General features: G+C 33.6%; 1 protein-coding gene across 1 annotated transcript in view; it reads right to left on the bottom strand.

Annotated features, from left to right (window-relative positions):
- Positions 1-321: 321 nt before the first annotated feature.
- Positions 322-13,093, bottom strand: part of SKIL (SKI like proto-oncogene) — a 28,924-nt gene continuing 16,152 nt past the window's right edge. The window contains exons 3-7 of the mRNA XM_055308399.1: positions 11,455-11,548; positions 9,738-9,970; positions 5,895-6,136; positions 5,383-5,607; positions 322-4,719 (exon numbers count right to left, since the gene is read on the bottom strand). Coding sequence (XP_055164374.1) covers positions 4,561-4,719; positions 5,383-5,607; positions 5,895-6,136; positions 9,738-9,970; positions 11,455-11,548 — 953 coding nt within the window. The 3' untranslated portion in view covers positions 322-4,560. The remainder of the gene's footprint in view (positions 4,720-5,382; positions 5,608-5,894; positions 6,137-9,737; positions 9,971-11,454; positions 11,549-13,093) is intronic.

Here is a 13,093-nt window from a genome sequence, read left to right as displayed (position 1 = left end):
ATAGGTCATTTGAAGCAGCCAAATTAGGGAGTACTTTGTTATGCTGTAATAAGTAATAATACCAGAGGTGGGAGTAGAGGAGTAATGGAAAGAGGTGAAAGCAAGAGATCATGCATCATGAAAGAAATTATCACAAAATGCTGGTATGTTCTGTACCTGAAATACCACATGAAGTTTCATATTTTATAATTTTAAAAAAGATTTCTCAAGTTAATCGTTTAGTGTGTAATGACTAATAGACTTCAAAGAAACAAAAGGAGAAAATGTCAACCTTAAGGAACAAGAAAGTTGAGCTCACACAGGATACTAAAATGGCTTCAATCAGTTTCATTGGCATTAAAAGTTTTTATTCGGAATTTAATCCACAATCTATACAAGTTATTTACAAGGCATGAAAATGGAAAACAGCACAAAATACGATTGAGGTATAAGCTGAGAGCACAGTATGTCATGTTTCAATAAATATAATTCAAAATTTGTAAACTAAGTGACCAGATAGATGAGTCTTGTTTTTATAGTAAAACCATATAAAATATTTATTTCACGTGAGGTAGAGGACAGTTTTGTGTGTCATGTGATGCAACCAACCACAGCAATTTTAACCATAAAACTGTACATCATTGGCAAAATTTTAAATTGATTTATGGTCAATATAGTCAACAACTTGTTTCAACAGTTGCAGAACAGATATTTCACTTACTGCCTTCACAGGTTAGAAATTCAGAAATAATTTAAGACTACTGTGTTGGCTTAAAATTATCAGGATAAGCAAATACTTCTAACAGGATGGTTAAAAGCAAGTATATTTTATTTCTCCCAAACTATAATTCCCCCAAAGTTGTCCTAGATTAAGCAATTCTTTTGTGGGACTTTTTTCTTTTTACTAGAACTACTTTAAGTATGCTGTGCTTTATTTTCAAGTTGAGGTATCTATATTGAAGGAAAAAAGTCTTATAAATTTCTTTTACATTCAGCTAACTTAATACACTATTTTGTTTTCTGGGCTTAATTTTTAAATTTCAGTTTTTACATTTGATCGCTAATTCAAAAACAGTAGCACTATGTAAGACATTTAATTCTATTACTAAAGAAACAGGCTCCAGATTGCATTACAGTTTTAGAAGCCATCTAAAATGTAAAGATTTTACAAAAAAAAAAACAAAAAACCTGTCCTTTTAAACAAGATGCGATATAGAATACCCATACAAATTTCTTCCAATAATAGAAATGCGTCAGTATCCTATACTAGAAAAAAATTTAAGCTGTTTATTCAATCCCACAATGTATAATACAGCAGTAATGTGTCCCTTATTGCTGACAGCTTCGATAAAAATTAACAAGTAGTTCTAAGCACAGAAACAGGTGTACAGTATGAGCACAACTTTTCATTATATTGATTTTTAATGTCCTGTCGTGCGGATTAAATGCATAAGAGCAAATGAAAATGAGGACTTTTCCCCTAAGCAATCAAAATGTAACTCACTGAAAAGAAAATTTTAGAAGCTGATCAAAAACTTTCAGCACCAGCTTGACAATTAATTTTAGGAAAATACCTTGAACATGCTTCTTACTACTCGAGTTTCCTCATCATTCTACTTTCCTTCAAACAGAAGCCACAGATGTGCAAATAAACTGGTTGTTTGGTCAGGACTTCCAAAACCTATGGATAACCTGCAAATATCATTGTACTCAGTCTATTTCACCTACTTTAGTAACTGGTTTTTAATTCAATATGTACAAATGATTTTATATCTCAACTGGTAATATATTAAATATGTTATAAAATCAGTTCAAGAAGCATAAAACATCCTGACTCTCATGGACACAGAAATTCAAGCAAAAGAATATGCTTTACAAAACTAAAGCACAAGCCAAACTTATGTTGTTGGTCAAATCCTTTCATAGTGTTACAAGTTGCATTTGTGAAATCAGGCTGGTTTAGAGCTTCCTCAATGACAGCAGGTTTTACATTTATTTACTGCCTTTATAGATTTGGTACCCTTTACTCACAATGTTTAAAGTATAGAAACTATCATCACCCATCACCCAGTAAGCTAATACTCTATCTTTTCTTCCTTAAGATGCTCTAGCACTTTTGATAGGCCGTTCCTTTAATGCAGCTTTTTAAAGTAAATATTTTAATATTTTTCCTAAAAAGAATAATATTACAAAGTCTGAGGAAAAATCTGCTTGCCTAATAAACTGGCACACAAAAACTAACACCAAAACAAACTTTAAGCTAGCAACCAACACACAAAAATGAGCATGCAAAGAATAGAAGAATACGTTTATATGGATATTTCAGCAGAGGCCACTTTTAAAGTATTACAAAATCTCTCTATTTTCAACCTATGTGGTGCAGTTTAACTTAAAATTACTTTTAACTAGAATAGGTATAATATTTACAATTGACTAAAAGCTCTATTTTCAAGGAAGTTAGACAGAAACCTATGGCACATCAATGTATCTTCTGGAAAATGAAGACTATACAATTTCACGTGGCAGGTTTTTCTAATGCGAAGGATTAGAAAAAGTATTTTTTTACTCAATTCTAAATTAAGAGTTTATGTATTTTAAAGATGTTTAAGCACTGCTTAGAATTTTAAAATAAAATACTTCAAAGATTAAGCAACTTATTGTAGAGGTTTTGGGTTGAAACTTAAGTAAGCTTGTCATTTATTAAGTAATATAAGCATAAAGTTTTTTAGTAAATTAGAAAAATGAAATTATAGGAGCTTGAGTTTATCTCCCAAAAAGCTTAACTGACACAACTAAAATGAACACTATGATTAACTGTCTTTGTGATTTTTCTTTCTCCAGATCTAAATAAAAGGTATTAGGAGGGTATATCATTTTTAACATTTGTTCCTCCTTGAGGAGTCCAAGAAACAACAAATTAAATTGCAGGGTTAATATAGTAAAAATTTAAATGGAAGATAGAAAATACACATTTACATCACACTCTAGTAAAGAAACTATACTTTGAAAAGTACAAAAATTCTTTTAGGATATGTAAGTACCATTAAGCAAAATATGAAAATAACTGACTAAATGATAACCTACTGATTTTTGAAGTTCTGTATCAGTAGAGCATCTGTCGTCTATACCAGGAATAGTATATAACCTTAACTCTAGCTGATTTATTTAAAAAATAAATTTAGCTCTCAAGTAATTTCATACAGTACTCTACATGAGAACACAAACAGAAAATTCCTGGAATAATAATGTCAATTAATGGTAGCTTCAGGAAACTTCCTTTAATAAATGCATACTAAGAATTTTACCTAGTATTTTTTAAGCCAAGAATTAACGAATATGAAATTTGCCATTAAAGAATGACCGACTTTTCTGTGCAAAAAAAAGTGCAGAAGATTTGCCCCTCCCCCAAACTATGGAATTCCTTTATCTTCTAAAAATTATCTAAAAACCTTTTAGTGGCAGGTAACTAAACTTCCCTATATTAACCTATCATACACTATCAGCTGACTGTAAATTCCTGATTTTGATATTAAGTAGTAATTGACAATGGTCCATTCGTGCAAATATTGATAAGACTTAACATTTAAACATACAAAAATCCAAAATAACCTTCAAGGTGTTTAATATTTTACATTTTAAGGAAAAACAAACCCATTACAGAAAACAAATCCATTATATAAATTTCAGTTAAGACCCATAACTATATATAAAAACTGTACAGGAGGGTTATGGATTGTATACAAACTGATGTACATCAATGGTTATCAGTTTTTTCTCAACATTAATATTTTCACACCTCTATTAACAACATAAACAAAAGTTCAAAAATTACATTTTATTCCCTCTTCTGAAGTTGCTGCATTAAAAAGAAATTCTAAATATAACCACATTTAAAGCAAAAAACAAATTACAACTGCTTCTTGTATTTAGTAGCAGTGTGTAACAGAGTATGTTATCCTTCCTCATTATGCCTATGGGGTGTGCTATAACCTCATCAATGAAATTCCTCTTTTGACAGAATGTCTCTTAGGAGACATTAAAAAAAAAAGAACTGGTGGAAATTCGTTCTATAATATGAACAAAATAAAAGCAAATTTTATGTGTAATAATGAGCGTACTGTATCAATTTAGAAAGGAGGCTGTTTTAATAAAAAAAATATATTCAATTCCTTCAGTAGCTCCGTATTTTTGAAATATGAAGCCACCATCGTATGTAAAATTGAGTCTGAAATATGGGTAACAAAACTGACCACAACTATCCATCACACAATGCAGCTTTTAAAAAGTATACAACTGCTAAATTTGCATTAGAAATATAGGCAGATTATCTAATAGCTGAAACCATATAGTACTGTTTCTAAGCTGGTTGAAAAAAAGTACAAAGAAACATACATTTTCATTCATTTGGAAAATGTAAAAATTTATGTACTAATATATAATCTCTTCACTTTCTCTGATCTACAAATGGATAGGATGCCTAGTTATCTTCATGCAGACAAGTTATTCAGAATTCAATAACCAAAGCAAATAAACAAAAATAAACCCTGTTGGGAATACACAGATGAATCTCTATAAAGGTTTCTATTCCTTAGCAGTCTTAGATGATTTCAAAATTTGCAGCTTCAGCTCTTTGATCATCATCTCTAACTTCTGTCTTGCTTCCCGTTCCTGCCGGAGTTCATCTTGGAGTTCTTGCCTATCGGCCTCAGCATGGTCCAATCTCTGTCTCAGTTCGGCCAACTGAGGGATTTAAAAGACTGTGTTAGTTCTCATTCAGTTTTGTTTTTCCATTTAATCCTCACACCATGGCAAAGACCCACTTTCAAATTACTTTTTACAAAATGAACTGTTTCGTGCATATTACAATCTCTTAAATATCTAATAATACTCATCCAACTTTGATATAACATTGAATTGAGGGAAAAACAAAGGGTCAAGAGAACTAACACCAAACCCCTGTCACCATGTCCTACACTTTAGTGTACCCCTCACACAGCCTGCTCAAGATAAGGTTGATTTGTTCATCTTCCCCAAGTTGTGAGCTGTTATTCCTTTTTGTTCAAGTGCTTTTGAACATAGTGGGCAACAGTTTATGTCTGTTAATTTGTTGATCTGAAAGCCCATTTACTATATATTAAGATAATACAACATTTGATATTCAGACAGCTAGAGATTAGCAATTTGGGCAACTAAACTACAGAAACCTAAGGAAAGTTTAATAAAGCAATCAAACTTAAAAAAATCATCTTGGATGATATGCCATAAACTTGTGTTTAACAGAATTACCTATTTTGAAATCTTGCCCAATGAAATGAACTTGACAAAAAGTAATTTAATAGAGAAGGTAACACCTTCAATTTCCACACTGAAAGGGCAACATTATACAAACTGAGTAATTCTTACCTGTGCTGCATATTCAGCCTCTTTGTCTTTTTCTAAATTTGAATCACACGTACATTTTTGCTTCATTACCTGCTCTAATTTTTTCTCTAAGTCTTTCTGTTCAATATAAAATTCTTCCATTCTATGAGCATGTTCATTCTGCAAAGATTCAAGCTCTTTTTGCAAATTCTGCTGTTCGTCAGTGAGTTCCTTCATGGCTTTTGAACTGCTCAACATTTCAACTTCCTGTAATATAAAGAATCACAATACAACTTTTATTTTATTTCCATCATGCTAAAAATTTCAATACAGAAAAAAACAGGACAGAAAACATCTAAAGTTCAGCTGTCATATCAGTTTTATATAAAAGTAATTATCTTGAAAACTATTTTCTCTAAAAATTAAAAAAAAACCTGCTTATGAGTGTAGAACTCTAAATCTTAAACACGTCTATAATACCTCTCTTGACTTTTCTTGAGAATATGCAAAAAGTATCTTTTCATAATAGATTATCATTTAGATAACAATTTTACCATCTGAAGTTGTTGCTTCTTTTGCAAAATTGAGTTCAGTTTTTCCTGTTGTTTTACATAAGTTCTCATTACTTCTTCCATGATCTTTCCCTTGTCATCCTCACAAATGATATCTTTGACAAGAAGTGGAGATGAAGCCACAGTATCATGGTCTATTCCTGACTTGCTTGTGTCTCTGGTGAAATTGCAAGTGGTAGACTCAGGTTTCTTTTTACTTGCAGAATTACTTGAGATTGATGGATCTTTGAGAGGCAAAAATGAAGTAACAAAAAAATGAATATCACTGTTAAAAAGTCATTAGAACAACCCACAAATGAAATGGTGAAAAAACTCATATGAAATAAAAAATAATGAAATACTTAAGAATAAATTTAAGAAAAGTAGTACAAGACCTATACAATGAAAACTATAAAACATCATTTAAAAAATTAAAGACCTAAATAAATGAAAAGGCATCCAATGTTCATGGATTGGAAGATTTAATATTGTTCAGATAGTATCATTAACTGAATGTTAGTGACCCCAAAATTCATTTGTTGAAATCCTAATGCCCCAAATAATGGTATTAGGAGGTGGGCCTTTGGGAGATAATTAGCCTTCATGATAGGATCTATGCCCTGAGGACTTCCATCATGTGTCTGAAGAGAACACAAACATTTATGAACCAGGTAGCAGGCCTCTGCCAGACACCAAACCTCCTGGTGCCTTGATGTTGGACTTCCCAGCCTCCAGAACTGTAAAAAGTAAATGTTTGTGGTGTAAGCCACCCGGTTTATGGTATTTTTGTTATAGCTGCCTAAACAGACTAAGATAGACAGTAATATTCCCCAAATTGATCTACCTTTTCAATGCAATTCCTATCAAAACCCCAGCTGACTTTGTGGCAGAAATTGACAAGCTGATGCAGAAATTCATATGAAAAAGCAAGGAATCCAAAATAGCCAAAACAATCTTGAAAAAGAGTAATAAACTATTACGACTGACACTACCCAATTTCAAAGCTTATTACAAAGCTACAGAAATTGAGGCTATGTGTAGTATTAGCATAAATACTAAGTCCAGAAATAAATCCATACTTTTATGGGCAAACGGTATCCAACAAGGGCACCAAAACAACTCAATCAGGGGAGAATTGTCTTTTCAACAAATAATGTTGGGACAACTGCATCCACATACAAAGAGTGAGACTGAACCTCACGCTGTATATAAAAATTAAGTCAAAATGGATTGAAGACCTAAATGTAAGAGCTACAACCCTTATATGTAAATCTGTGACCTTGTATTAGGCAATGGTTTCTTAAACATAACACCTACATAAGCAACCAAAGAAAAAATAAATTGGACATCATCAGATTTTTAAATTTTTGTGTTTTGAGGTAACTACATGGCTCAGTTGGCTAAGCGTCTGACTCTTGATTTTAGCTCAGGTCACAATCTCAGGGCTGTGAGACTGAGCCCCCCAACTCCAGCTCTGCACTGACCATGAAGCCTACTTAAGATTCTCTCCCTCCTTCTCCTCTTCCCACTCCACTTATGCATACTCTCTCTAAAATAAATAAAAAATAAATAAAACTTTTGTGCTTCAAAAAATACCAACAATAAAATGAAAAGACAACTGATAGAATAGCAATCATATATCTGATATGGGTCTACTATCCAGAAAATATAAAGAACTTATAATTCAATAGTAAAGAGACAACCCAATTTAAAAATTGGCAAAAGATCTGATTAGATCCAATAAAACAGAGAAAGGCACCAAATATCATTAGTCATTGGAAAATTGCAAATCAAAACCATGGATACCACTTTACAACCATTAGGATGGCTATAATCAAAAGAGAGACAATAACAAGTGTTGACAAAGATCTAAGAAATTGGAACCCTCATAAACTGCTAGTAGAAAGGAAAATGGTACAGCTGCTTTATTTTTTTTTAAAGGATGTTATTTTTTTTTAAAGATTTTTTTTAATTTTTATTTATTTATGATAGTCACAGAGAGAGAGAGAGAGAGGCAGAGACACAGGCAGAGGGAGAAGCAGGCTCCTCCATGCACCGGGAGCCCGACGTGGGATTCAATCTCGGGTCTCCAGGATCACGCCCTGGGCCAAAGGCAGGCGCCAAACCACTGCGCCACCCAGGGATCCCGGTACAGCTGCTTTAAAAAACAGTTTGGCAGCCCCTCAGGATGTTAAACATGACCCAGACTTTCACTCCTAAATGCATATCCAAAAGTAATGAAAACATGTCTACATTAAAACATGTGCATAAGTGTTCACAGCAACTTTATTCATTACAGCCAAAAAGTAGACACAATTCGGAACACCCAGCTGACTCACTTGTAGAGCATTGGACTCCTTAATCCTGGGGTCATGAGTTCAAGCCCAATGTTTGGCATGGAGCCTATTTTTTTTTTTAAAGTGGACACAATTTAATGTCCATCAACTGATGAGTAAACAAAATGTAGTATATTTATCTACACAATAACAGAATGTTATTAAACTATATAAAGAAAACAAGTACTAAAATATGCTAGCTAAAACATGGACTAAAAAAATATTATGCCAAGTGAAACGCCAGACAATAAAAGGTCACATATTACATAATATTTTTCATATATATCCAGAATAGACAAATCTATAAAGACAAAAAATAAATAGAGGCTGGGGAAAGAGGAAAATAGAGAATAACTTCTAATGGATTACAGGGTTTCTTTCTGAGATGATGAAAATGTCTTGAAATTAAACAGTTGTGATTATTGAACTTTGTGAACTTACTGAAAGTCACTAAATTACACCCTTAATTAAAAGGGTATATTTTATAGTATATGAACTCTACCAACAATTTTTTAAAAGTCACTAGAATTAGATTGGGAAATAAAATATAACACAAATATGACATAATAGTACATTCTAATTATAGTTTGCCATATTTAAATCCAAAGAAAGTTGAATTTTTAAAATCTCATAATTAAAGTACAGAAACCCCCCAAAGAATCTCAATTACCTATTAAAACAGTTAATGATTAACGGGCTCTTCAACTTCTCTAAGAAAGCTGAAATAACTGTTACACTTGTCTAAGCTGTAAGCAAAGCTCTGCTGCTATATAGGTAGTAAAATAGGCAGCCTTTGAACAGACATGTCTCATTTGGTCCACAGTATTTTAAAAGACACTGTAACTAGACAGCTTTTCTTCTTCTTTTTTTTTTTTTTGAAAGATGTCTAGCCAGCATTCTGCTTTTATGCCATCTGCCTGGCTCCTAGAGCTATGAGTTTTCAATTCTTCAATTCTTGCTTATCACATGGCTAAGTTTCCCTGAGTCCTATACTTAACTATTCTTACGTACTTCTTAGCATTATTTCTTTTTTTAAGATATTTGGTTTTTTGTTTTTTTTTTTAAGCTCTACACTCAGCGTGAGGCTTGAACTCACAACCCTAAGACCAAGAGTTACAATGCTCTACCAACTGATCCAGCCAGGTGCCCCAATATACTTATAAAATGGCTTCGCAGTTCACAGCAAATTAGAAAGGACCTTCTGAAGAAAACTGACAGCAAAAAAGGGCAGGAAAAGGAAAAAACAATCACGTAAAAATCACTTGCAGTATGAAACTATGTAGCCTACATACACATATCATTAGCCTCTATAGCTATAACTGTTATAAAAAAAAGGGGTAAGAACTGAGGTTCTAAGTAGTCACTCAGAATTTTAAAAGGTACATTTTTTTTTTAAGATAAAAGCTTCAATTATCTGGAACATGCTCTTAAATAGAAATCCTCTTTAAAAACGATGAATAAACATAGTTATTAGATATATGATTTAAAAAAATAATTTCTGAATACTTACCTAAACGGCTACATAATTCTCTACTTGTTTTTAAATCCATTTTCTCCTGTTCCTCCAGTGAGACATCTGGGTAAGACACCATCTTTTGATGTTTCCCACTACTATGAGGCTTCTCTGACTGTCTTGGTATGGACCTACTTGCCTCTGTCTTTGTAACCTCTTTAGTCTGGGATACAGTAGAAGTAAGCGACACATTTGGGGCAACCACTTTATCACACATGTATAAGTAGTAGCTAAAAACACAGAAAGGCAAAATAAGACACATATTATATTTGGGTAAAAAGCAAAATATGTTAAATCTATTTCTATGGTTAAAAAACTTTATACTAACACAGACAACGTAACAACTCAGAAAATAAGGATCATAGAAAAGAATTCTTTAAAATTTCAGTACTTTAGAGAGTAAGTGCAAAATTCTGAGTAATTTTTGTTATTTTGCAAAAAGTAATTTCTAAACACTAGAGAGATACTGGGAAAGAAAATTAGTCTCATCTCCTTCCCTCAAAACCACCTGAGAACTAAAAGCATGAAGCACTTTAGAGCTGTTTAATAGCCCTGGATAGGTAAGGCTTATGCTACAAAGAAAAAAGACCAGGCACTACCATTTTCTTGCCTGCTACAGGTCCAAAGAAAGGAATCCTTGCTCTTTTTTTTTATACAGGCTGATTCAATCCCACACCAGAAGGCTATGGCCTGATTCATGATTCACCACAGGCCTGATGAGGAGCTCCCAGGGCCCTTCTTGTATAGCACTTTGAATACCACAAAGCTACTGAGGCTGGGCAGTCCTACTTGTTTCAAACCCCACAGAGTAATTTTTCTGAAATACTTTAGTACTTAATTTGATAAAACCTCAATAAGTTGTACAAAAGTAAGATTGAAGGGAGAACTACCAATTTTGCTCAAAGCTCACATAAAACATAAAATTGTTCAGATTATTTGAGAGACCCATAGAACAAATTTAAGCTAGATACTGAAGTACTATATTAACTGTAATCTGTATAACCTTTAGCCAAAAGATGCAACCACTTACTGATGTACTACTTCATTCCCTAAACTCTAAGTCATTACATCTCATTTTTTTTATACAGTAATCTCTGTTCTTCTTTACTAATTACATGAATTCTGAGGATGAAAACTCAGTATTCTGCTAAGAAAACTGACAGATTTAATATTGCCCAAAGACTTATTTCAAACACAACAGGTATGGTAGGAACTCTGCAAATGTAAATAAGACTGAGATGCTTCATTACCATGTTTGGGGAGAATATGTATCTACAGCAATAAAAATCTAGGAATAAATAAAAAGTTTATAATCCAAGGTGCATTTTTATTGAAAACATGAAGCTGGATTTTGAAGGACGTGGTTACTATGAAAGCTTCTGAGTTTCAAAACATTTCTTTGTAAAATATCAAAGTTGCATACCAAACCCTTGTAGAGTTGGTTTACCTCTTAAAGAGAAGTAAGGCAATTAAAGAAAAACTTCCAATTTTTACTTTAGGGTGAAAGGGAAATAACAAATTCCTAGAAAGAACATAAAAACACAAAAAAACGGTTATCTCAAAAATTCAACACAATTTATGACTCATTTCATTAACAAGCCTAAAGCTAAATAATGACTTCCCAGGAACTAAAACAGTACCTGACACACAGATGTTGAATGAATGAATGAACAAATGAATGAATTAACAAACAAATGAGCCAATACCCACTCACCTGGGGTGTAAAAATGAATGTGTCTGAGAAACATGGTCGCCTTCCTGCTTTATAACAGGGTACCATGACTGTAATTCCATTCCTGATGGTGTATCTATCTGTAGAAAAACGCAGAAAGGAAAAGTTCATTGAGGAAATACATGATGGTTAATTTTATGTGTCAACTTGACAGGGCCACTGGATGCGTCTGGAGAACCCTATTAAGAGTCACGTTACTTGAGAGTCCTCTTCTAATAAGGCAGCTTTCCCTTAAAGTACCAAATCTTGTCACTCAAAACCACGTGAACTGTCCCATAACAGAAACAATGCATGGAAACATGGATTATCAGAAAGAATTTCATAAAATTTCGTACTAAGGAATCTATTTTTAAAATCCGTTTTAAATAGTACACCTTGCAAATGTACAACAGCTTTGGTTAAGTTCAGATTCTTCTTGCTGCCACAATTAGAGAGCATATACCCCTTCCCTACAGTATATGTTAGTGGATTAGATAACAGTCTCTATCAATAAATACTTTGCCAGGGGGGTGATGTCACTAAGATGGCAACATAGGTTGTTCTTCACTTTGCTCCCCTTCACAAGAAAAACGAACCCCTATTCAAGAACAAGACACACTGAGAGCATCTTATAAAATGGGAGGATGGAAGCGGTGAGGCTAAAGCACCCCACTGCACCTCAGAGACCAAGACAGACTGTGTTACAAGCATAGATGTTAGCTGAACCTACTGTGGTAATCACTTCACAATATCTGCAAATCAAACTATCGTGCTGTATGCCTCACACTTACACAGTAATGTATGTTGATTATTTCTCAATAAAACTGGAAGTAAAAAAAGGTGGAGAGAGGGATGAATAGGTAGATGTATAATTTAAAAAAAAAAAAAGTAGAGTGAAACGTTAAAAAAAAAAAAAAGGAAAAACAATAATTAAAAAGACAAGGGAACCCAGGTAGAGCCTCACAGAGTAACCTTGAGTGGAGGAGACGGGACAGCACGTCCAGAAAGACCAAGGCTGATAGAGCCTTCGGGAAGAGAGAGCTGCCCAGAGAGAACTCTACAGATCTACAGAGGGTCTGCCTCAAGAAGTTGGCTTGGACCTGAGCAGCACAGCCTGTGAGCAAACTCCTCAAAGCTGGCTTGTGTCTTTCTCTAGGCAGCTGATACGGTGCCTGATATGAGGGAGGGAGGGAAGAGTCCAAAGGAGCAGCCATTTTAGCCTAACATGGTACAACTCAAATGGGCATTATTCACTCTACAGCTCCCTGCCCACTTGGCCAAAACACCGATGGGACAGACGGCAGCGCACATTTTTACCTTCCCTCCACACAATCCTGCCTCCCTTCCTTTACCAGGCAATTGATCCCTAAGAAACATCTTACACACCAGGGGAAAACAAAAAAAAAAAAACACAAAAAAAACAGGCTAAACTCAAAACTATTGTGTTTGCTAACACTTACCGTAAACCATATTTCCTCAAACCATATATGTGAATAAAGGAAAAGGAGGAGGTAACTGGCTACTTAATGAACATCTATCTACCTAATAACTTTATACATCCTACTTAATTCTAACAAGTACTTAAGTAGGTATCATGACCTCCATTTTATAGATTAGAAAACTGAAGTTCAGATACTGAGAA

Source organism: Nyctereutes procyonoides, unplaced genomic scaffold (assembly GCF_905146905.1).
Source record: "Nyctereutes procyonoides isolate TBG_1078 unplaced genomic scaffold, NYPRO_anot_genome, whole genome shotgun sequence".
In the NCBI taxonomy this organism is placed as follows: domain Eukaryota; kingdom Metazoa; phylum Chordata; class Mammalia; order Carnivora; family Canidae; genus Nyctereutes; species Nyctereutes procyonoides.
The sequence above is the reverse complement of the archived record's forward strand: the minus strand, read 5'-3'. Positions and strand labels throughout refer to the sequence as shown.